This window comes from Mytilus edulis, chromosome 13, assembly GCF_963676685.1.
Source record: "Mytilus edulis chromosome 13, xbMytEdul2.2, whole genome shotgun sequence".
Classification (NCBI taxonomy): domain Eukaryota; kingdom Metazoa; phylum Mollusca; class Bivalvia; order Mytilida; family Mytilidae; genus Mytilus; species Mytilus edulis.
The window spans coordinates 40547977-40573517 of NC_092356.1; the positions used below are offsets into that span (position 1 = coordinate 40547977).

General features: G+C 36.1%; 3 protein-coding genes across 3 annotated transcripts in view; 1 reads left to right on the forward strand and 2 right to left on the reverse strand.

The window, feature by feature from the left end:
• Positions 1–8880, forward strand: part of LOC139501786 (peroxisome biogenesis factor 2-like) — a 34603-nt gene extending 25723 nt beyond the window's left edge. The window contains exons 7-8 of the mRNA XM_071290987.1: positions 4181–4378; positions 8526–8880. Of these exons, the coding sequence (XP_071147088.1) occupies positions 4181–4378; positions 8526–8630 (303 nt within the window). The 3' untranslated portion in view covers positions 8631–8880. The remainder of the gene's footprint in view (positions 1–4180; positions 4379–8525) is intronic.
• A 6479-nt stretch (positions 8881–15359) lies between these two features.
• LOC139500303 (uncharacterized) lies at positions 15360–16211 on the reverse strand. Its single transcript, XM_071289047.1, has one exon. The coding sequence runs from the start codon at positions 16209–16211 to the stop codon at positions 15360–15362; it is 852 nt and encodes a 283-aa protein (XP_071145148.1).
• Positions 16212–16507: 296 nt separating this feature from the next.
• Positions 16508–20037, reverse strand: LOC139500304 (uncharacterized). Its single transcript, XM_071289048.1, has 3 exons — positions 20016–20037; positions 17046–19760; positions 16508–16851 (listed from the first exon to the last, which is right to left on the reverse strand). Exons 1-3 carry the CDS (start codon positions 20035–20037, stop codon positions 16508–16510), a joined length of 3081 nt encoding a protein of 1026 aa, XP_071145149.1.
• Positions 20038–25541: the final 5504 nt, after the last annotated feature.

A 25541-nucleotide genomic window follows, 5' to 3' on the forward strand; every position in this document is an offset into this window, starting at 1 on the left:
ACCTTGACCTATGATGGTTTACTTTTATAAATTGTGATTGGATGGAGAGTTGTCACATTGGCACTCATACCACATCTTTCTATTAGATATAGGAAGATGTGGTGTGAGTGCTATATCTATATAACAGGCTTCTTGGGGACTATTGAGGTCATAAACCTATTATGCTTAAGTGATATGGTTGTTTGGAATTTTTATGCTCCATTTTTATGCCCCATTTATGGGCATTATGTTTTCTGGTCTGTGCCTCCTTCCGTCCGTTCGGCCATCTGTCCTGTTTTAGATTAAAGTTTTTGGTCGAGGTAGTTTTTGGAAAGTTTGCTATAGCTTGCTATAGCTACTTTCCTTAGGCGTCGGCCTTAACTTCCGGTGAGACAGACTATCGCAATGTTCTGCTCCAAGATAATGTAGTACTAGTGTTCGAATTCTGATTCTTTGATATTTTGAGTTGCTACTCTTTTTAAAAGATTACAGCTTGAATAAAAAAGGAATGAATGTTCACCGACAATTCAGATGAATTTAACTTCATTTTAAAAATAAATATCACAAACACTACTTTGCGGATCGGCCATTGGCTGAAGAGGAAATCAAAAGAAATCTATGCGAGACAGCGTTTCATTCACAAATATTTCATGAATGAACATTTACCCGCACTATTTTTTACTATGTACGATATTTACAGCTATTTATTATTGAATAAGTAAAAGACCGAGTGTACTGAAAGAGTCCGGTATGGTATGCGAGTACAAGTTGATATTTGACCAAGTTGTCGGATAATTGACAAGTGATAATGGTTTGATTTATTTTAACAATACACAGGTGATAGAATATAAAATAATCGATAATTATATGGCTTATGTCTCACGCCAAGGACGAGTAAAGGGAAATACCGGCTTTAATAGAAAAGTGCATCGTTTTTGTCAAACTGACATCGATCTGAAAGTTTAGTATCATAGCATCCGTGTAATTTAAAAGCAACCTAGTCACCATATCAAGACTGAGATCAAGCTAAAGACAAGTGCTGTAGAAATTATTAAAATGATTTAATAACATTTTTACATGTTACTGACATGTACTAGCAAAATGGCTTTCTTAGTGCTTAACAATGCAATGGCGGATTTTGAATTTTTTATCCTCACACTTTATTCCTGGGGCAGTATGATTCTTTAAGATTGACCTATAATTAACTATGTGTCGTCCTTACACAGAGGCAATGATTACTAGTATATCCAATAAATGGCTTAAAACAAAAATCTCAAATATCATTACCTCAATGGTACTTACACAGCAGCAACTAAAATGTGTTACATGGTTATAAGCCAGGGCCGTAACTTCATTGAGGCAAATGAGGCAAATGCCTCATGTTGGAAATTTCAAAAAAACGGAAACAAAATATTGTCTTTATATCAAATTGTTTTCACTGAAGGTCTCTCGCAAGAAGCACATTTTCTTTACTATCTGTTGTTGCCCCTGCATGTTTTCGTGAACCATGTTTCTATTTTACTTTTAGTTTTCAGAGTAGATGGTCTATTGTTTGTACTTCTGTGTCCCGGGGTTTTCTTTTGTTTGTACTTCCGTGTCTCGGGTTTGTCTTTTGTTCATTTATTGTCCTACTTTATGACTATAGTCTGAGTGTTGATTTTCATTTGTAAGCGTTTGGTTTTGCAATGTTGCATGTCCACCGCTGTCCAGACATTGTTTGAGAAAATATTTTAAGACTATACGATGCTATACTGGACACAGCAAAAAAAAATGTCGTTTCTGCATGGAGAATTGAACTTGATATCAAAGAAAACTGGCTCTTTTTGTAGAAAAAAATAGATAGCTGACATGGTTTAAATTAAAGTAAGACCTCTAATTTCCCCGTATCAAGTCATCTATATAATTTGAATTATAAAAACATCAATGCATTGCAATATGACCTTTTACATTGAAGGGTTAAACTTGCATTAAGTTCAGACCCTTTAACAGAAAATAAAGGAACATGGAGTAAGCGTGCATGCACGGAACCCAATCTCACACAAAGTCAATGCATAGAAACAAATACAATGATCAATGGTCAAAGTTTTTATTCTTGTTCTTCATCTTGATAGTTACTGGAGGGTCTTCAACAATAAAAGAATCATTAATACCGTAAAACAAGGTCAAGATGGTCCTTAGTGACGACTTTTCAGTACTAGTATAATTATAATACTGCACTGTCACTATATTTAAATCTAGTAAAAAAAATAATAAAAAAGTCTAAGCACTATACAAGACAACAACAGATCGACAGACAGATCCGGTTTTAATGATTATGAGATTATGAGATTTACGATTTTTGCTTTATCCTACATATCAGTCTAATTTTAATGTTGTCCCTGTAAAACCTAAAAGTCTAAAATTACAATTAATCTATGTTTTAGTTTTGAGACCAGAATATTGTCGAAAAAATAGCTAAAAATTAGTTGCGTTTCAATGTAAAAAAAAGTCCGGGAAACGCTCAGATGCACGATTTTTGCGTTATTTTTCTCGAGGATCAGACCCCTCGCAAAAATATATTTTGCCTCACTATTAAAAGAGGCTAGTTACGACCCTGTAAGCACATCAGATCAACATTGTATGAATCTAGTGTATATAAACTTTTTATTCCTGAGGTCATACTACTATTTTTATGCCCCCACCATATTGAGTTATCATCCTTGTTTTTTCTGTAAGTATGTGCATCCCGTACTTGTACGTACGTCCATACATCCCAAAATTGATTTCTGTTCTCTTACATTAGTTTGCCTGTACCAAATTTTATGAAACTTATACGCAATGCTTATAGTAACCACAAAACACAAGTCAAGTTTGAATTTTGTTGGCGTCACTTTTACCATTCTAGATGTAATGGGGTGAAATTTTCAGTATATCATATCAAGTATATATACCCTTATATACAAGTTTGACTTGTAGCTTTCTTCGGTTATACATTTATCAGGTGAACATAATACGGTCTTTAGATTTGGAAGTATAGATATATAAATCATGAATGTGTCCATAGTACACGCATGCCCCATCTGCACTATCATTTTCTATGTTCAGTGGACCGTAAAAATGGAATCCGATACCGATACCAATAGTATATTCACCTGTAAAAATGTATATTTTAGCATTATGTTTCTCGCAAATTTAGTAGTGCGTTTACAAAACGTCATAATGAAACGGAACCTCAGGGAAGATTAGTTATATAGTAATATGTTACCTATTACCTTATCTGTACGTTTCTCATCTTTTGACACTATTAAATAAATTCAATCATTGTCAAATTGTTCCCTGTTGTTGTATTTTAAGCAGTAAGACTTTCTAAGATGACAATACGAATACTAAAAATCTGGACTTAAAATAAGGAATATAGGTACAGTTTTCAATTTGTTAGCGGGCATGACATAAAACAGTGAATCAAAGAATTCAACTTTATTTATAACTAAATTAACAAATATAGGACAATGCTGTTGATTAAAAAATACTCCATTCCAAACCTTCCGAATGATTAATATTACCAATAATTGATAAGTTTCAGGTCGACGGGTTCAAACAGAAAGATTTTGAAGGCAGAGAAAACTGTGCATCTTATAATCGGCATAACTTTATCAGATGACAATCCCAATACTAAAATAAGGCTCACGCATAGTTATATACTTTAATTCAGTCACGGACCCGCAATATCACGGGTGTGTTTTAAGTTTCAAATTGATTGGACTTCAACTTCATCAAAAACTACCTCGACCAAAAACTTGAACCTGAATGGGACAGACAGAGGAACGGACGCAGACCAAAAAACATAATGCTCATAAATGAGGCATAAAAAGTGATTTTTGGAAATTGCTGGCGAGACAATGGATTAGTTTGAAAAATCAAAACTGTGATTAAATACATATTTGAAACAATACACGTCTATAACCTATTTGAAATAATACACATATACAGTTGCAAACTTTCCAGAGGTGCTATCCAGCACTTTGATTGATGAAGTTGAAGTCCAATCAACTTGAAACTAAGTACACATGTTCCCTATGATATGATCTTTCTAATTTAAATGCCAAATTATAGTTTTTAACCCATTTTCACAGTCCACTGAACATAGACAATGATAGTGCGGATGAGGCATCCCTGTACTATGGACACATTCTTGTTGTTAATACTTTTTTACATTTTTCAGGAATTACTGTTCTTTGTTCTTCCATTGGTTAATTTTCAACGTGTGAAGAATTATTTGTCTAGGAAGGTACTACCAAAGGACATGTCTAGTCAATCTATGTCAAAGAGAAATTTGACAGGATGTGGAATCTGTGGAGAGTGGCCGACAAATCCACAGGAAATTGGATGTGCACATGTCTTCTGTTACTATTGTATACAGGTAGTAAATGACATTTAATAGTTACCAGTCTTGTATTACAACTCAAGTTTCCGGTGCCTGTCAAAACATGGAGGGAAACAAAATAGTCCATTTTTTTCTGTTTGAAGTTTATACGACAATAAAATATTCGATTTGATTTGATTAAATTATAGGTTTCAGTTGAATTGAAACATATATATATAGATTTAAAAAAATCTTGCAACTTTTAGGGGATATCAATCCAGGAAAGTGGAAGGATATCATGTTTACTGGAAGTGGTGCGGCCTAGTAAAAACAGCAAACAGAAAGTAGGAAAAAAAAATTTTGACCCCAGGGTTATGTAACTTTTTATTCTTCGTGGCATGACCCTTTTTTAGCTCACCTGGCCTAAAAGGCCAAGTGAGCTTTTCTCATCACTTGGCGTCCGGCGTCGTCGTTAACTTTTACAAAAATCTTCTCCTCTGAAACTACTGGGCCAAATTAAACCAAACTTGGCCACAATCATCATTGGGGTATCTAGTTTAAAAAATGTGTCCGGTGGCCCGGCCAACCATCCAAGATGGCCGCCATGGCTAAAAATAGAACATAGGGGTAAAATGCAGTTTTTGGCTTATAACTCAAAAACCAAAGCATTTAGAGCAAATCTGACAGGGGTAGAATTGTTAAACAGGTGAAGATCTATCTGCCCTGAAATTTTCAGATGAATCGGATAACCCGTTGTTGGGTTGCTGCCCCTGAATTAGTAATTTTAAGTAAATTTTGCTGTTTTTGGTTATTATCTTGAATATTATTATAGATAGAGATAAACTGTAAACAGCAATAATGTTCAGCAAAGTAAGATCTACAAAAAAGTCAACATGATTGAAATGGTCAGTTGACCACTTTAGGAGTTATTGCCCTTTATAGTCAATTTTTAACCATTTTTCGTAAATCTTAGTAATCTTTTAGAAAAATCTTCTCCTCTGAAACTACTGTGCCAAATTTAACCAAACTTGGCCATAATCATCATTGGGGTATTTAGTTAAAAAAATGTGTCCGGTGACCCGGCCAACCAACCAAGATGGCCGCCATGGCTAAAAATAGAACATAGGGGTAAAATGCAGTTTTTGGCTTATAACTCAAAAACCAAAGCATTTAGATCAAATCTGACAGGTGTAAAATTAATTATCAGGTCAAGATCTATCTGCCCTGGAATTTTCAGATGAATCGGACATTTCGTTGTTGGTTTGCTGTCCCTGAAATGGTAATTTTAAGGAAATTTTGCTGTTTTTGGTTATTATCTTGAATATTATTATAGATAGAGATAAACTGTAAACAGCAATAATGTTCAGCAAAGTAAGATCTACAAATAAGTCAACATGACCAAAATGGTCAGTTGACCACTTTAGGAGTTATTGCCCTTTATAGTCAATTTTTAACCATTTTTCATAAATCTTAGTAATCTTTTAGAAAAATCTTCTCCTCTGAAACTACTGGGCCAAATTTAACCAAACTTAGCCATAATCATCATTGGGGTATCTAGTTAAAAAAATGTGTCCGGTAACTCGGCCAACAAACCAAGATGGCGCTATGGCTAAAAATAGAACATGGAGGTAAAATGCAGTTTTTGGCTTATAACTCAAAAACCAAAGCATTAAGAGCAAATCTGACAGGAAGTAAAATTGTTGATCGGGTCACGATCTATCTGCCCTGGAATTTTCAGATGAATCGGATAATCGGTTGTTAGGTTGCTGCCCCTGAATTGGTAATTTTGAGGAAATTTTGCTGTTTTTTTGTTATTATCTTGAATATTATTATAGATAGAGATAAACTGTAAACAACAATAATGTACAGCAAAGTAAGAACTAAAAATAAGTCATTATGACCAAAATAGTCAATTGACCCCCTAAGGAGTTATTGCCCTTCATAGTCAATTTTTAACAATTTTCTTAAAATTTGAAGATTTTCAATAACATTTTCCACAGAAAGTACTGTTATAGATAGAGATAATTGTAAGCAGCAAGAATGTTTAGTAAAGTAAGATCTACAAACACATCACCATCATAAAAACACAATTTTGTCATGAATCCATCTGTGTCCATTGTTTAATATTCACATAGACCAAGGTGAGCGACACAGGCTCTTTAGAGCCTCTAGTTTTCGATTAAATCATAATTTCACATTAGTACATACATGATATGAACATGAAATAAAATTTCTATATAGCATTTTTTATTTTTTTATTTTCAAAGATCAGCTGTTTTGCATGTAAACCTATGGAGCAGTCAATTACAAGACTGCAACCTGCAATTATCAGCCATATAAAGACCTATAATGCTAATGTTTTGAAGATATAGTACTGTGGATTCATTAATATTTATTGGATACCAATTTTCGTGGATTTTGTGGAAACTTGGGAATCTAAATGGTCAACAAAATACTAGTTTTTGTCGAGCCTGCAACTTTTGTTGCAGAAAGCTCGACATAGGGATAGTGATCCGGCGGCGGTGTTAGCTCACTTCTTAAAAGCTATATATTTTAGAAGGTGGAAGACCTGGATGCTTTATATTTTGTATATAGATGCCTCATGTTATGAAGTTTCCGTCAGTCACATGTCCAATGTCCTTGACCTCATTTTCATGGTTCAGTGACCACTTGAAAAAAAAGTTCAGAATTTTTGTAACGTTGAATTCTCTCTTATTATAAGTAATAGGATAACTATATTTGGTATGTGCGTACCTTGCAAGGTCCTCATGGCCGTCAGACAGTTTTCACTTGACCTCGACCTCATTTCATGGATCAGTGAACAAGGTTAAGTTTTGGTGGTCAAGTCCATATCTCAGATACTATAAGCAATAGGGCTAGTATATTTGGTGTATGGAAGGACTGGAAGGTGTACATGTCCAACTGGCAGGTGTCATCTGACCTTGACCTCATTTTCATGGTTCAGTGGTTATAGTTAAGTTTTTGTGTTTTGGTCTGTTTTTCTCATACTTTATGCAATAGGTCTACTATATTTGTTGTATGGAATGATTGTAAGGTGTACATGTCTAGCGGGCAGATGTCATCTGACCTTGACCTCATTTTCATGGTTCAGTGGTCAAAGTTAAGTTTTTAAGTTTTGATCTTTTTATCTAATATTATATGCCAAAGGTCAACTATATTTGGTGTATGGAAATATATTATGATCTATATGTCAGTCCCGCAGGTTTTATTTGACCATGACCTCAATTGCATGGTTCATTGGACAGTGTTAAGTTTTTGTGTTTTGGTCTATTTTTCTTAAACTATAAGTAATAGGTCAACTATATTTGTTGTATGGAAGCATTGTTAGCTGTACATTTCTGCCTGGCATGGTTCATCTGACCTTGACCTCATTTTCATGGTTCATTGGTCTTTGTTTAACTATCTTGTTTAATGTTAAGTTTATGTGACAGTTGTAATAACGCTTTATACTTAGGACTATCAACATAATATCAATGATTAGTAAAGAAGGCGAGACATTTCAGTGTGTACACTCTGTCTAAAGGAATGTATGCAGACTTTGCCAAAACCATGAATTTAAATATCCTAGAATATGCTAGTTTTCCTCAATTCAAAAAATTGGTACCCACGAAAATAAGTGAATCCAAAGTACCAAAAAGATATAGCAATTGCAATAACCTTTTTGGATGAAAACAATATTTACAAGTTTAAAGTCAAAATCAAAAATTATATCGGTTTAGAAAAAAAAACACAGTAAGATTATGAAATAAGATGTATTAATTTAATCTTGCAATATTGTATGACAAAAGTCAAACACAAGTTTCCATTAAAAACTTACAAGAAATTAGATATTTTATTTCTTATCTGAAACGTGAAATAGTGTACAAATTGGACAATCTAAGCTAAACACTTTAGTAAATTTACCAGGTGGGAAAATCAGGCTCATAGAAGCCTCTAGTAGTCGTCCATCACCAATGATTTGTTTTGTTTTTACATAATTTTACATTCACTATTAACATATGACTGATAAATTTTGCTTTAACAGTAGTAGAGTACTGCTACAGTTGTTATAAAGTTAGGTTTAATGCTGAAATTAATGTTTCATAGGTATAGCGAAAAGAATAACCCAGGACTTGTCCAGTTTCTAAAGGCCTGTCAAGATGAGACTTATTTTAAGTATAACTCATTTATTCATGTATTTCAGAGTAACTACAAGGCAGATCCTGGTTACTGTTGTCCACTCTGTGGTATCAATATACCTGACCTGTCAACCATACAGCATCTGAAAATGGATATCAATCTGACATGACCATAGTGTGTAACATTGATAATAATCAGATGAAGTTTGATATTCCTACAAGGAACAAAGTTTTAATTCACAAACACAAAACATCAAAGATTTGATATAAAACTCCTGGTGATACCAGGGGAAGAATTGTGATACGTAAATCCTGGTTACACCAGATATAAACTGTGATGACTGTGATGATTAAGATGGTGATATAATGGTGTTCAAATTTTATAAAGTTGATTTAACATTAAAATATTGAAAAGTGGGATTTTGGTTATCCTTTTATTTACTTCAGGTTGAATGATTAAATTATGAAAAATAGATGTGGTTATATATCATACTATCTTAAGAGCTGTGTGAATTACTTGTTTAATAGTTGCAATAGGCCCATGATAGTCAAAAGCCAGAAGAAAATCCATATGACAGTACGATAGAGTCAACTAAATATGACGACAAACAAACCTACAAAGTATGAAAGCTTTATTTTTAATATCTATACTATTAAATGAGGAGACCTGATTCTGTGTGTCCCATCTCTTGCATCCTCAATAAATTAATCATCATGCCTCTGTGTCCTATAGGTACCATGCATAGTCGCATTTATCATCCTTGCTTATGATTATTCCGTATGGGTTTATTTTGGGAGGAAAACCAAAAAAAAAGGCATCTGGATATTGTTTCCGTTATTGGATGGAATTTTAAGTCAGACTAGACTTCTGGTTTGCGTTTTTCTTTATACTTTGAACATACATATACTATGAATAAAGTGTATTTGCTATCTGCTGTCATTTTTAAGTTTACTATGCATGCGTTTACTATGCATGCATTCACTATCCACGGCGGTCAAAGAGTTTTCTAAATAGAGAGGGTCTATATAACATATCAATGACCGCTGTGGATCGATTAGTAAACTGAGAATTGATAGCAAAAAGCAAACACACTTTATTTATAGTAATGAATGTTCATAATAAACTAAATGTATGTTCATATAAAAATTAATAGAAAACAAAAAATTGTGTATTTTGGAAAAAAAGGAGGGGGGTAGAAAAACATATTCTGTCCCTAAGTACCTATGACTTTTGATACCTTTCCTGAAATTCTCCAGTCGTTAAATCTTTTACAAAAAATCATCCTACAACACTTTACATACTTTCAACCATGCTCTGAATGCCCACGGTAATATACTATGTATAAATCATGCTTCTGTAGTGCAGTTACTGCGTCTGAGTTTGTTTAATAAAGTTGAACAGTGTTAAAGGAGTTGTGTTTTCAATGTGTTATTGTGGTACAATTGAATAATACTCTTCAAAGTACTATAACTCGTGTAAAATCGTGCAATCAAAGTCGCAATACAGTGCCATCAACTTAAAAAAGTCATAATACATTATGGCCAACTTCATAAAATCACAATACAGTATGGTCAATTTTACAAAATCCATTTTAAAAAATCATAATACAGTATGGTCAACTTCACAAAATCACAATACAGTATGGTCAATTTTACAAAATCACAAAACAGTGTAGTCAACTTCACAAAATCACAATACAGAATGGTCACCTTCACAAAATCACAAAACAGTGTGGTCAACTTTACAAAATCACAATACAGCTTGGTCAACTTCACAAAATCACAATACAGTATGGTCTACTTCACAAAGTCATAATACATTATGACCTTCTTCACAAAATCACAATACAGTATGGCCTACTTCATAAAATCACAATACAGTATGGTCTACTTCTTAAAATCAGGATACAGTACGGTCTAAATTACAAAATCACAATACCGTTTGGTAAACTTCACAAATCAATACATTATGGCCTACTTTACAAAATCATAGTACAGTATGGTAAACTTCACAAATCACAATACAGTATGGTCAACTTCACAAATCAATACAGTATGGCCTTCTTTACAAAATCATAATACAGTATGGTAAACTTCACAAATCATAATACAGTATGGTAAACTTCACAAATCATAATACATTATGACCTACTTCACAAAACCACAATACAGTATGGTCAATTTCACAAAATCACAATACAGTATGGTCAACTTCACAAAGTCATAATACATTATGGCCTTCTTCACAAAATCACAATACAGTATGGCCCACTTTACAAAATCACAATACAGTATGGTCAACTTCACAAAATCACAATACATTATGGTCAACTTCACAAAATCACAATACAGTATGGTCAACTTTACAAAATCACAATACATTATGGCCTACTTCACAAAATCACAATACCGTATGGTCAACTTCACAAAATCATAGTACAGTATGGTCAACTTCACAAAATCACAATACAGTATATTCAACTTCACAAAATCACAATACAGTATGTTCAACTTCACAAAATCATAATGCAGTATGGTCAACTTCACAAAATCACAATACAGTATGGTCAACTTCACAAAATCATAATGCAGTATGGTCAACTTCACAAAATCACAATACTGTATGGTCAACTTCACAAAATCACAATACAGTATGGTCAACTTCACAAAATCACAATACCGTATGGTCAACTTCACAAAATCACAATACAGTATGGTCAACTTCACAAAATCATAATGCAGTATGGTCAACTTCACAAAATCACAATATAGTATGGTCAACTTCACAAAATCACAATACTGTATGGTCAACTTCACAAAATCACAATGCAGTATGGTCAACTTCACAAAATCATAATTCAGTATGGTCAACTTCACAAAATCACAATACCGTATGGTCAACTTCACACAAAATCACAATACAGTATGGTCAACTTCACAAAATCACAATACAGTATGGTTAACTTCACAAAATCATAATGCAGTATGGTCAACTTCACAAAATCATAATACATTATGGTATGAGTATGTCAAATAGACTCAAATGAGCTACATTCCCAAAGTGTCATTAATGTACAATAGTAAAACAAAAGGTTAATGCACATCAAATGTCAAAAAAATTGTCAAATCAATACAACAAAACAGTATGATCAAGAGAACATCTTCTTATTTTTAGATAAGTGAGCTTTTCTCATCACTTGGTGCTCGTCGTTTGTCGTCTTGGTCATCCATCATCGTTAACTTTTACAAAAATCTTCTCCTCTCAAAATACTGGGCCAAATTTAAGCAAACTTGGCAATAATCATCATTACACTATTTAGTTTTAAAAATGTGTCTGGTGACCTACCTGCTAACTAAGATGGCCGACATGGCTAAAAATAGCACATGGGGTAAAACTTTTGTCTTTTATTTTTATTATTTTGAAAACTGTAATGAATAGAGAAAATCTGAGTGTTCAAAATGATCAGCCCTATCAGTTATCTATATTTGTCAAAACTGTCAGACAACTTCTTATAAAAGTTATAAAATGACATTTTTAACTATTTTTATTTTTTCATTTTGGCCTATTATCTTGAAAACTATAATAGATAGCAAGAAACTTTAAATGGTAAAAATGATCAGAGTGACAAATTCCACAAGTGAGTCTGAAAGTTGAAATTGTCAGTCAACTGTTTATTACAGTTATTGCCCTAAAATGACGATTTTCACCGATTTTTTAAAAGTTTTTGTCTTAAAATTATAATAGACAGACATTTTATCTAATAAAAAAAAATGTCAGCAAGGCAAGATTTACCAGCAAGTCAAATTTTGACGATATAGTTAGTAGACTGTCACTCTATATAGGAGTGATTGCCTTTAAATGAGGCCTCTTCTAATGACTGAAAATGTAAATATTTTACAGTTCGTTGTGTAAAAGTTGGAAAACTGTTAAAGGAGGCAACGCCTCTGCATCTATGTTGTTCAACAAAAACGTACCTATGTTCCTGTACAATCCAAAAAATTGGCAAACCTGCAACTCTAGCTCCAGATTATCTTATATTCCTGTGTAATCCAAGAAAATGGCAAACCTGCAACTCTAGCAATAGATTATTTTATATTCCCGTGCAATCCAAGAAAATGGCAAACCTGCAACTCTAGCTCCAGATTATCTTATATTCCTGTGCAATCCAAGAAAATGGCAAACCTGCAACTCTAGCACCAGATTATCTTATATTCCTGTGCAATCCAAGAAAATGGCAAACATGTAACTCTAGCTCCAGATTATCTTATATTCTTGTGCAATCCAAGAAAATGGCAAACCTGCAACTCTAGCATCAGATTATCTCATATTCCCGTGCAATCCAAGTAAACGGCAAACCTGCAACTCTAGCTCCAGATTATCTTATATTCCTGTGCAATCCAAGAAAATGGCAAACCTGCAACTCTAGCACCAGATTATCTTCTTTTTCCCGTGCAATCCAAGAAAATGGCAAACCTGCAACTCTAGCACCAGATTATCCTATATTCCTGTGCAATCCAAGAAAATGGCAAACCTGCAACTCTTGCTACAGATTATCTTATATTCATGTGCAATTCAAGAAAATGGCATATCTGCAACTCAAGCTCCAGATTATTTTATATTCCTGTGCAATCCAAGAAAATGGCAAACCTGCAACTCTAGCACCAGATTATCCTATATTCCTGTGCAATTCAAGAAAATTGCATATCTGCAACTCAAGCTCCAGATTATTTTATATTCCTGTGCAATCCAAGAGAATGGCAAACCTGCAACTCTAGCACCAGATTATCCTATATTCCTGTGCAATCCAAGAAAATGACAAATCTGCAACTCTAGCTCCAGATTATCTTCAGATAATACTGTTTAACCATCAGTCAACAGAAGAACTCTTTCTCTGTCAATACTTGAAAACCCCAAAGTCTCATATATCTTGTAACATGAACAAAACTGAATTGAAGAAATTAATTTGTAGGGCAAACTGGACAGTTTATTTTAAACGAAGGCAATAAAACCTCTACCGCTACAGCAGGTATAGGCTTTGCTCATTGTTGAAGGCCGTACGGTGACATATAAGGGATAGTGTCTGTGTCATGTTGCTCTCTTGTGGAGAGTTGTCTCATTGGCAATCATACCATATCTTCTTTTTTTTATACTAACAAGGTAAAGTTAACATTGATCGTTGTACCATGAAAATGAGGTCAAGGTCAGATGTACCCTACCAGACTGACATGTACTTGATCTTTTGTATATAGTATTTAAGAAACAAACTTAACCAGGAAAACTTAAGATTGACCAATGAACCAGGAATAAAGGTCAAGGTCAGATGATAATTTCAAGACGGACATACACCTTACAATGATTCCATACACCTAATATAGTTGACCTAGTGCTTAAAGTACCAAAAACCAAAACTTAACATTGAGCAATGAACTTATTAATGACAAGGTCAGAAAAAACATGCCAAACTGACATGTACATCGTAAAATATTTTCATACACCAAATATAGTTGACCTATTGCATACAGTGTTAAACAAAACAAAAAATTAAAAACTTAATTTGATCACTGAACCATGAAAATGATGTCAAGGTCAGATGACACCTGCCAGCTAGACATGTACACCTTTATACAATCATTCCATATATCAAATATTGCAATCTAATTAAAAACCGATCTCTCATCGCTCCCGTTTTCTGATATGTCGCTGTCTCTCACGGGACATACAAGAAAACGGGAGCGACGACATATCGGTTTTTAATTAGATTGCAAATATAGTAGACCTATTGCATACAGTATAAGAAAACAGACCAAAACACAAAACTTGTCTTTAACCACTGAACGATAAACATGAGGTCAAGGTCACATGACACCTCAGTGCCAGTTGAACATGTACACCTTACAATCATTCCATACACCAAATATAGTAGATCTATTTGACAGATGGAAACTTCGTTACATAAGCAGTGGCGGATCCAGATTTTTTTAAGGGGTGGAGCACTGACTGCCATAACTGGGGCCCATTACAGTCATGCATCAGTGATTCCCTATGTAATCAACCAAATTTTTCCCATGTACTCGGCCACTATATAAGACCCCTTTCACTTGATGATCATTATGCTGAGCCTGACTCAGCTAGTATAACCATGGGACTGTATCGCAATCTCGGCAAATTATAAAGAATAACAACTTGTGTTTGAAGATTGTAGATTATAATTCCACCAGAAATGACACAGGAGTTTTTACAGAGCGTGTATTGTTTGGTAATCTGAAAGAAATAAAAATACAATATTTATAATATGTACGAAAGAAATATATGAATGTTCAATGCAATAATAATATCAAGTCAAAAACCAAAGTAGAATTCTCAGGTCAATTCATAGAAATAAACAATTACAGTTCGTATTTGTTGAATAAACGTGGAATTCAAGTTAACGGAATTAACGGTATATATATTTAACAGTTTATAATCGATTTGAAACATACTTGACGGTGATTTGTCACAATATCCACAGGAGCAGATTTGTCGTGGCATCCATTTGCAATAGACAGGTGGGGAAGAGAAATTAAACGGTAGTGAAAATACGGATAAGTCCAGATTATTTCCGGAAAATATGAATGTCTGAAAATTCAATCCAATAGACTTTATAGTAAATGTAGTTGCGTATGTGATTCAGAATACTCCCCGTCTGAAATCTACCTGATATCACTATTCCAGAAAGTATAATTCCAAATGTGAATGTCACTATATTAATCCACAATATATACATATAATTACACAGGTTTGTTCTCTATGAGAAGAATCATGTCCACGATAGGGCGTGTGTAGGTTGTGGCTTTTCCATTAACGATTACTCGCACTTCTGCTTTTCGCACATGTTCGTCTGAACTTTTAAATGAATTCACTATAATTCCAACGGGCCATTGGGTACGGCAAATGTTTTGTCCTTTAGAAGAATGACGTCTCCTTCGATGAGATCACGGCGATCTTCGGTCCATTTTCGTCGTTGTTGTAGTAACGGCAGGTACTCCTTCCTCCAACGGGACCAGAAAACACTGGCTAGAGCCTGTACTCGTCTCCATTCGGCAAGACAGAGATCTCGTTTGTCGAATTCCCCAAGATGGTCTGAAGTGAAAATGTAGTCGGTTTTCTGCGTCAATAACATAGCCGGAGTTAATATTAACGGATTCTCTGGATCTGTTGATACCGGTACCAGAGGTCTAGAGTTCACTATTGCTGAAACTTCTGCCATTAGTGTGTTGAGCACGTCATGTGTTAGGCTTCTTCCGGCTGCGTTAAGAAGCATAGAATCAAGAATTCTCCTAGTGATACCAATCATTCTTTCCCAGGCTCCACCCATGTGGGACGAATGCGGCGGATTAAAGATCCAAGTTGTACCAGAATTGTAAAGCAAGTTATTGAAGGGTCCATCTTCAACGTTGATTGAGTCAATCTTTAAATCGTCGATTGCGCCGATAAAGTTCGTTCCACGGTCAGATCGGAAAATCTTAACTTGGCCTCTTATAGCGGCGAATCTCCTGACAGCGTTTATGAAGGCTGAAAAACTCATTTCCTCGATTAATTCGATGTGAATAGCTCTTGTCACTAAGCATGTGAATAAAATTGCCCAACGTTTTGATTTGGCGTATCCACCACGTGTTTTACGTGAAACAATTGTCCAGGGTCCAAAGGTGTCTATTCCAACGTTAGTAAACGGAGGTGAAGGTTCAAGACGGTCCTCTGGCAAATCAGACATGATTTGATACTCGGTTTTTCCTCTGAGTTTGCGGCATGTCACACATTTGTGAATAATAGATGAGATCAAGCGTTTTGCTCCTACGATCCAAAATCCTGCGGATCGAATCGCTCCATCTGTGAAATGGCGACCTTGATGTTTTATCTTGTTGTGGTAGTGTCGAACTAATAATGTCGCTATATGATGGCGTCCAGGGACGATCAATGGTTTCTTTTCACGGAGGTTTAAGTCAGATTTGGCGATACGGCCTCCTACTCGTAATAGTCCTCGTTCGTCCAAAAACGGATTAAGGTTAGCTATAGGACTCCGCTTATGAATTTGTTCCTGACGTTTAATGCATCTATTTCATCTCCGTAAACTTCATATTGAGCAGATATTAAGATGAAATTTTCGGCATTCGAAAAGCCTTCCAGAGAAGTCACTGGTGCTGTCTGTTTTGACCCGTGTAAACGGGAGAAACGTTCCAAAAAGGCTATCGCTCGCATAAGTGATGTCCAGTTGGAGAATCTGTTGAATCTATCAGTTCCGATACCTTTATGCTCAAGTGTGGCAAATGTTTTTGCAACATTAACAGTTGCACGTATTTCTCCATCTTCCTCTGGGTCTATTAGCTGATATATGTCCTCATAATTCTTTTGTTCTGAGAAAAGAAGTTGTCTTGGTCCTAATAACCATTCGCTGCTATGAATTTCGTGGGCAGGTACGGACCTTGTTCCCGAGTCTGCGGGATTACGGTTAGTTGGTACATATTATTCCATTGACTTGGAGAGCTAAATTTTCTTATTTTCTCTACTCGATTGGCGACATAGATAAAGAACCTTCTTGTCTCGTTACTGATGTAGCCTAGGACTACTTTCCTGTCTGTGTAGAATTTTACGGTGTCTATATGTAAATCTAAATTATCCATGATGGTCTGTGTTATCTCGACTGCTAATACTGCAGCAGATAGTTCAAGACGTGGAATAGTATGACCACTTGTTGGTGCAACTTTAGCTGTCCCAAGAATGAAACCTATGTTTGGTTCACCACTACTGTCGGTCGTGCGTAGATATGCAACAGCTGCTATGGCTTTTTCTGATGCATCAGAGAAGACATGTAACTCCTTTGTGGTGGTTTTGCTGAGATACGGCACGTAGGTACGTGGAATGCGCAATGTTTCACTAGCAATTAGAGTATCTCTCAAAGATTTCCACTCATCTGCTGTCTCATCAGTGAGAGGTTGGTCCCAGTCGACGGTTTCTGATACTATTTTCCTTAATAGGAGTTTTCCTTGTATAATCACCGGAGCCAAAAATCCCAGAGGATCGTAGAGACTGTTTATCGTCGATAAAATTCCTCTCCGAGTGATCGGTTTGTTTTCTGATGATAATTGAAATAAGAAGTTATCAGTGTTTACGTCCCAGCTGAGACCAAGACTACGTTGTAGGGGTTTACTGTCGCATTCTAAGTCTAGATCTTTAAGATTTGAAGCCAAATCACTGGCATGAAATGCAGACATAACTTCCGCACAATTAGACGCAAACTTGTGAAGTCGTAAGTTTCCATATTTTGCTAATGCTTGCTGTGTGTCCTTCATGAGCTTAACAGCTTCCTCTTTAGTAGGACATGATGTTAGACCGTCGTCGACATAGAAGTCTCTTGTAACAAAGCTAGTCACGTGACTGCCAAACTCTAGTTCTGATGCTTGAGCTGCTTTTCGGAGTCCAAGCGTAGCAACGGCAGGTGACGGACTATTTCCGAAAACATGAACTCTCATGCGGTATTCGACAAGGTTCTCCTGTAGGTCATTGTCTTTATGCCATAAAAATCTCAGGTAATTTCGGTGGTCTTTTCTGACAACAAAGCAGTGAAACATATGTTGAACGTCTGCAGTTACTGCGACCATTTCTTTCCTGAAACGCAGCAGTACTCCCAAGAGATCATTGGTCAAGTCTGGACCTGTAAGCAGGACGCTGTTAAGTGAAACTCCGTTACATTTGGCGGAAGAATCAAACACACCTCTTATCTGATCGGGTTTCTTCGGATGATAAACATCAAACAATGGCAAATACCAGCACTCCTCATGTTCATGCAATGGTGGAGCGAGCTCTGCATGATTATTGTCTAGGATCTTACTCATAAATGTAAGAAAGTGTTCCCGCTTAACTGGGTTTCTATTCAGACTGGTGTCTAACATATTAGCGCGATGAAGAGCTTGTTGTCTGTTGCTTGGCAATGGCTGTCTTGGCACTCGGAACGGCAACGGTGCTACCCAACTTCCTTCCGAGTCTCTCACAAATTCGTTGTCCATCTGCTTTATGAACATTTTGTCCTCATATGACTCTCCAGGCTTATCATCGTCCCTTGTTTTTTCAAAGAGTGGCGATTGTAAATCTTTCGTTACAGGGTCTGTGTAGTTTTCCCGGATGTCAAACTTGCTTGTGCATGGTTGAAAGGTTGAAGGTTGTCCTGTAGGTAAAATGTTGGTTATTTTGACATTTAACTCAAGAGGTACATGCTGCTTGTTAATGCAGGTTTCTCCTATCACTACCCAACCCAGGTTCAATTGTTGTGCGTATGGAGTTCTGGATGGTCCTATGCGCTGGTCGAGGACATGGTGTGCCTCTAAAAGGTCTCTGCCAATTAATAGAAGAATTTGACAATTTTCTTCTATGGGTGGAATGCTACCCCTAAGTTCTTTTAAATGAGGGTGATACATTGTTACTTCAGGAGTAGGTATTTCGTCCCTATTATTTGGAATATGATCACATTCAATCAGTACAGGAAGGTCAAACTTGTCATAACCATTGATTGATTCCATGACAAAACCTCTTCCTCTTTTCCCGGAAGTGACTACTTTGCCGGAGCATGTTGATAAAGTATAGTTCTCCGGTTTATCTTTGACGTTGAAAAGATTAAAGAATTCGGGTGATGCTAGTGACCGGTTGCTTTGGTCATCAATGATGGCGTACATGCGAATAACTTTGTCCTGGTTATCTTTGTGATAAACATTTACAGGCAGTATTTTAGCACAAGATTTCCCGCTATATGTATCTTTGCAGATCTCAGTACAGGTAGAGTTAACTGAGGTTGCCTTAGTTTCAGCCGATTCTATAGGCTCCCCGCCGTAGGCTTGCTTAGGCGGGCTAGATTGAGAACTTGCAGGTTGCTGTGGTCTAGTGATGTGAAGTGCGGTAGTGTGTTGTTTACTTCCACATTCTTTACAACTTATGCGTGCATTGCATTCCCGGCTCCTGTGTGTGGTAGAATCACAACACTTGTAACATACATTGTTTTCTTTTAAAAGACCTTTGCGCTCCTCTATTGACTTGGCTCGGAACGCTCGACATTCATTTAAGGAATGCTTTGTACTGTGCAGAATACAAAGACCTTGTTTGCTGGAATCTCCAGATTGCTGCTCAACTGCTGTTTTATGAGCACCAACTTTAGTCTTAGGGTAAGACGTAGACCTTGGCGCAGCACCTTTTGTATTTGGTGTGACTTTTGACCCAAAGATGAACCCAGGATCGTTCTTTGTTTTGCTTATTTCCCTGATGAAGGCAGAGAATTCTGTGAAAGGTGGAAAAGCAACTTCATATTTAGACTTGTATCTTGTAGCCCTCGTTGTCCACTTTTCTTGGAGTCCGTACGGTAATTTTTCAACAATTGGATTTATACCGGACGAAGAGTCGAAGTATGCTAGCAAACATCCCAGCTTGGGATTTTCCTTGTGATATTCTATTTCTGATAGAATGTCAGACAGTTCGTAGAGACGTGCGTTGTCCTAGGCCTTATTCGTCAATGTAGGGAATTTGGCAAGTTTACTCATGAGAGAGGCTTCCAACATTTCTGGAGCACCATACCGCTCGTCAAGCCTCTTCCATAATCTCTGTATACCTATGGAAGGATTATTGGCGTTCGACGCTCTTATGCTAATGGCGTGTTTAGCAGACTCTGGACCGAGCCACTTGATCAGTAAATCGATCTGTTCTGAGTCAGAAACTCATCAGTCACGTTCTTGAAGCTTGCTTTCCAAGTATGAAAGGATTCTGCCCGATCGTTAAAGCTTGTTAATCGGGAGAAAAGCAGGTCCTTGCGTAAGAGGAATCTAGTTATCTCTGATGTAAGGTTGATTTGTTGCTGGTGTGCAACAGGGATCTCTTCTATTACGTCTTGTTTTTTGTGTGAAACAGGGATCTCTTCTATAACGTCCTGTTTTGTGCGTAAGACAGGGATCGCTTCTTTAACACCCTGTTTTTGGTGTTCAGTAGGGCTCTCATCTGAAAGACCTAGTTTTTGTATGCCGGTTACTAATCCCAGATCTGGGATAAAGGTAACTTCCGGTGACTTATTATCGGAAGGCAAGACGGCAGATGTCTGTGACAGCAAGTTCGATGCCACGGATGGCATGTACGCTGGTGCTTCGTGACTCAGCTCGATCTTAACAGGAATTTGTTTTTTCTTTTGAGGTCCTGTTACTTCCTTAACAACAGTTGATACAGGAAGTTTATTGACGAAATCTTGCACACGCTGGAGCGGGTCTTCCTTTTCGTCAGGGAGATCGCTATACGTTTGGCTATCATCGTATTCCAGGATACGAGCCTCGGCTTCTGCGGCTGCAGCTTCTCTCTGTGCTTCAAGAAGGTTATATTTGGCTTTAAGCTCGGCCTTTTCCCGGCTTACTCGTGCGGCTTCTTGTTGCATTTGAGCCTTCCTGCGCATAGCTTCTTGTTCTAATTGCGTTTTTCTGTGAGAGGCCTCTTGTTCTAATTGCATTTTTCTTTGAGCGGCCTCTTGTTCTAATTGCATTTTTCTGTGAGCGGCCTCTTGTTCTAATTGCACTTTTCTGTGAGCAGCCTCCTGTTCTAGCTGAACTGTTCTCTGTGCGGCCTCATGTTTACGTTGAGCGACTTCTTGCTCCATTTCTGCCTGTTTACGACTGGCTTCCTGTTCCATTTCAGCCTTTTTGTGTGCTGCTTCCTGTTTCATCTCAGCCTTTTTGCGTGCTGCTTCCTGTTCCATTTCATTTTGTCTGAACAGGGCTTGTTCTTCTAACATTGCTTCCTGTTGTAGGATAAGGGCATGTTTTTCGACAAATGCTATCTTAGACTTTGAAGCCTCTGCCTTGGCTCGCTTTCTCCGTGCCAGGCTTGACATGTCTGACACGTTAGAGCTACCGCTGTGCGAGGTTTTCTTACCCCTTGAGGTCTTTGTTTTAGTGGATTTGGCCTTTGTTAGAGCGAGGCGATGCTCGTGTAGTTTTTCCATAACTAGCTCCACTTTAGACAGACGTAAATCCAAAGAGAGTTTACATGCATCAATTTCTTTTTGACTCTCCAATGTTCGGGTCCTTTTCAGAAAGTCTAGGTATTCATCTGTGAGCCTACGATAATTATTACAGGCTTTAACAAGTTTGTCCTGGACTGTTAGGAGTTGCTGGAGATCGTTAGGAGGCGTTGTTACTTCCAATAACTGGGATTCAATGTCTGCCCAGAGAGCCTCTAGTTCCTGACAGAACTTGTCACGTTTTTCAGTGAAAGCTCCTTGTCCTTTTTCCGTGAGGTCACGTACTCGCCTAGCCTCGGGAGTTTCATCTGACTGTGATGTATTAGACGGATTTTCTAAAAGTTCAGGGACATCTCCATCTTGGGGCTGAATCTCTTCTTGTTGTTCCACATGACTGGGATCCATGTTGACTCAACGTTGTTGGGTTGCTGTCGAGTTCACACAAGATATGTAGTCCACTGTCAGTGTAAAGGTATGTACGTATGTACGTTGCTACGTTGTCGTTCCTTGTCTGGATATGTAAAGACAGGTTGTCGTCAATTTACTATGCTGAGCCTGACTCAGCTAGTATAACCATGGGACTGTATCGCAATCTCGGCAAATTATAAAGAATAACAACTTGTGTTTGAAGATTGTAGATTATAATTCCACCAGAAATGACACAGGAGTTTTTACAGAGCGTGTATTGTTTGGTAAACTGAAAGAAATAAAAATACAATATTTATAATATGTACGAAAGAAATATATGAATGTTCAATGCAATAATAATATCAAGTCAAAAACCAAAGTAGAATTCTCAGGTCAATTCATAGAAATAAACAATTACAGTTCGTATTTGTTGAATAAACGTGGAATTCAAGTTAACGGAATTAACGGTATATATATTTAACAGTTTATAATCGATTTGAAACGTACTTGACGGTGATTTGTCACAATATCCACAGGAGCAGATTTGTCGTGGCATCCATTTGCAATAGACAGGTGAGGAAGAGAAAGTAAACGGTAGTGAAAATACGGATAAGTCCAGATTATTTCCGGAAAATATGAATGTCTGAAAATTCAATCCAATAGACTTTATAGTAAATGTAGTTGCGTATGTGATTCAGAATAATCATTTATCTATATTTAAAATCAATGGTGGACATCAATAATTATGCAAATTGGGTCAAAGCCACTTACATACTATTTATACCGAGTGTGATACAATATCGTTTTCAGACCAAAATATGAGTGTGCACGTATCATTACAGCTGTTTAATTTGTCAACATATACTTGTTTCCTCAAATTGACAAACCTAAAGATCATAAATGGAAATGGGACGCGTTTGAGTTTGATGATCTGGGGCTGCAATATCTATGAAGGTCAGAGGCGGATTTAGGTTGAGGAAAAATTTGGTTGCTTATATTGGAAATCACTGAAGCATGACTGGAGCCATCCCCCTATCAGGCAGTCAATAGGCCCCAACTTATAAAAAATTCTGGATCCGCCACTGAATGTGATGGTACATTTACTATTGTAACTGGTAATATTAATGTTTTAAAGTATATTGAGATTATTGACAATTTTATTGCTCATCAGTTCCCCGGTGACAATATTATAAATGATGATGACAAATTCAATGTCCCGGTTCATAGAGCTATATCTGTGAAAGAGTATATCTAAAAAAAAAATCAACTAAGCCGTGCACTCCACAGAGAGTCAAAAAGTAAATAATCATGTAACTACCACAGATCAGTTTAAGCTAGCCTCTACTGGACATTTGAAGGTCAACACATGACTAGTCTATGTATTGGTTTCCTAAACTAAATCGGCCTCTAGTAAGTGTACTACTACTTATGTTTCAGTGCTTTTAACTTGTTCCTGCATTCCCACATACCAAACTAATCATTAACTTTTGTAATAAAACATATGAAAATAGTAAAATTAAATTTTTTGTAGTGTAAAAAAGTCTTTAGATGTTTTAGATGAACTACATGTACATACCTTTGGTGGTCCTTTTGATTCGGTTGACAGTTTTGACTTTCCACTCTTTATACTGCACTCCCAAACGAAAAGTTTTTGTTTTGATCAAATGGTAGTTTGAAATATCAGGTTGCAAATTTATTTTCTGCAACTCATATAAAGTTAACTTGATGATAAATAAACTCATCATAGATACATTTATACCAGGACTAAATTTTGTATATACGCCAGACGCGCGTTTCGTCTACAAAAGACTCATCGTTGACGCTCGAATCCAAAAAAGTTAAAGGCCAAATAAATGATGATATTGTTTTCGTTGAATAATCAAGAATACCTTAAATATACTGTCGAAATCTACTCTAAGGAAGTAAATCAAATATTACAAGAAATAAATGTTCTTTCATAGATTTTGATATATCAGTCTTACACTAGAAACTCTACACAAAAAATACGACAAAAAAAAAATGTTCCTTTGGTACCGTCTAATTGTGTTTAGACATCCCAACTCGTCCATACTCGTTTCTGTGTTTCTGTTTTGACGTTTTAAATTTCAATGTATTACTGATAAATTATTTAGTCATGAATTTCGTTACCAAAAATTACTTGAAACATTAAAAATTTTCCTAAATTATTCCATAGGTACAAATAATTGTTTGAAAACGTATTTCAAACCGAATAGCACATCTTAATTTTTATGGTCATGTTGTATGCCGAGCCTGGAACTTCAGATGGGAATCAGGTATTTGGCTCTCAATAGTGACGACTTCATTACGTATACTAAAGAAATGTATCCTGTTGAACTTACTTTAAATAAAGCTAATACTAACAATGACCACTGCCCTTTCCTTGATCTTGATATATCATTAACGGAAAGCTTAATACAAAAAATTATGATAAGAGAGATGATTTTTCATTTCCTATCGTTAATTATCCATTTTAGTCCGGCGGCTACAAGCATATTTCAGACGAATTGTGCACATCCTGCTACAAGCATGAAATTTGGCAAAGATCTTCCTCAACTATTACTCTTTCATTTCAGATAGGGAGGCATTTGAAAAAAATGTTTCACTTCCGGTAAAATCCAAAATGGCGGACATCATACTTAAATCAGCCCTATATCGAAGGCTATTAAGTGAAAATGTGTTATTATCATGCCACTAACATAATATTTCGTATCAACCTTTGTTTTGTACTACTTTGGGATATATGATATAGATAAGATGTCTTCAAAAACCCTACTTCCGGTAAAATCCAACATTGCGGATATAGTAGTGAGTTGCCCATCATACAACTTTTACAAATAATTTCACAATGCCAGCTGAAAAGGTTAAAAGAAAACAAACTGGTGATACACTTCACTACCAAAGAAATAACATAACTTATAAATTTAAGCCATAAATTTTGTACTAAAAGACCAAGATTTATGATAGTTACATACAAAGGAATGACAGGAACTATAAACGAGCGACTAAATATGTCATGTTTGAAAAATTAGTTTCTTATATCTCCTCTGCTGCTTTTCTAACTTATCAAGCATGCAATAACCCCTTAATTGCACGTGTAAAAATAAAATAAGTGCATTTAAAAAAACATGTTGGATAAACGTCAATTACATGTAGCAACATAACGACAAAAATATAACTATATGTGCACGTATGGCGGTAAAACAGATGCGAGTTTTCCTCAATGAGACAGTATCATAGCAACACAATTTATTGATGAATGGTGTACTACTTGACTGATGCTTCTATTTGTTGTTTTTGTCAATTTTTTCTAAAACCTCTTGATATCTTTAATTTACACAATGGTTAACAAAACTGTATATGAAACAAAAACTGTATACAGTAAAGAAAAGTTTCTTTCGTTAGTAAAATAATTGCTTCATTCATTATTTCATATTTTAAACCCCGCACGTCGCAGGTGCTTTCGACTCCAATCTGTATTGACTAAGATAGCCAGTTTTCGTGTCTAAGGTCGGATAGTTCTCAACCGTCGACACTCCGGTTTTCCACTTATGTGATATTCAATGATCTTATTACAGTGTTGATTTGGTAACCTTTTAGAATAAGTTTATTTTAAGGAGCGATAAGTTTACAAGGATC

What these genes read in the sequence shown, in the direction of transcription:
- LOC139500303 (XM_071289047.1), bottom strand. Translation starts at nt 16,211, where the DNA reads ATGTCTGATTTGCCAGAGGACCGTCTTGAACCTTCACCTCCGTTTACT.
- LOC139500304 (XM_071289048.1), bottom strand. Translation starts at nt 20,037, where the DNA reads ATGTTGGAAGCCTCTCTCATGA. An exon ending in GTTGGAAGCCTCTCTCATGA is followed by an intron (nt 19,761 to 20,015) that starts GTAAACTTGCCA and finishes CACCTTTCACAG; the next exon opens with AATTCTCTGCCTTCATCAGG. An exon ending in AGTAGTCCTAGGCTACATCA is followed by an intron (nt 16,852 to 17,045) that starts GTAACGAGACAA and finishes TTCTTTTCTCAG; the next exon opens with AACAAAAGAATTATGAGGAC.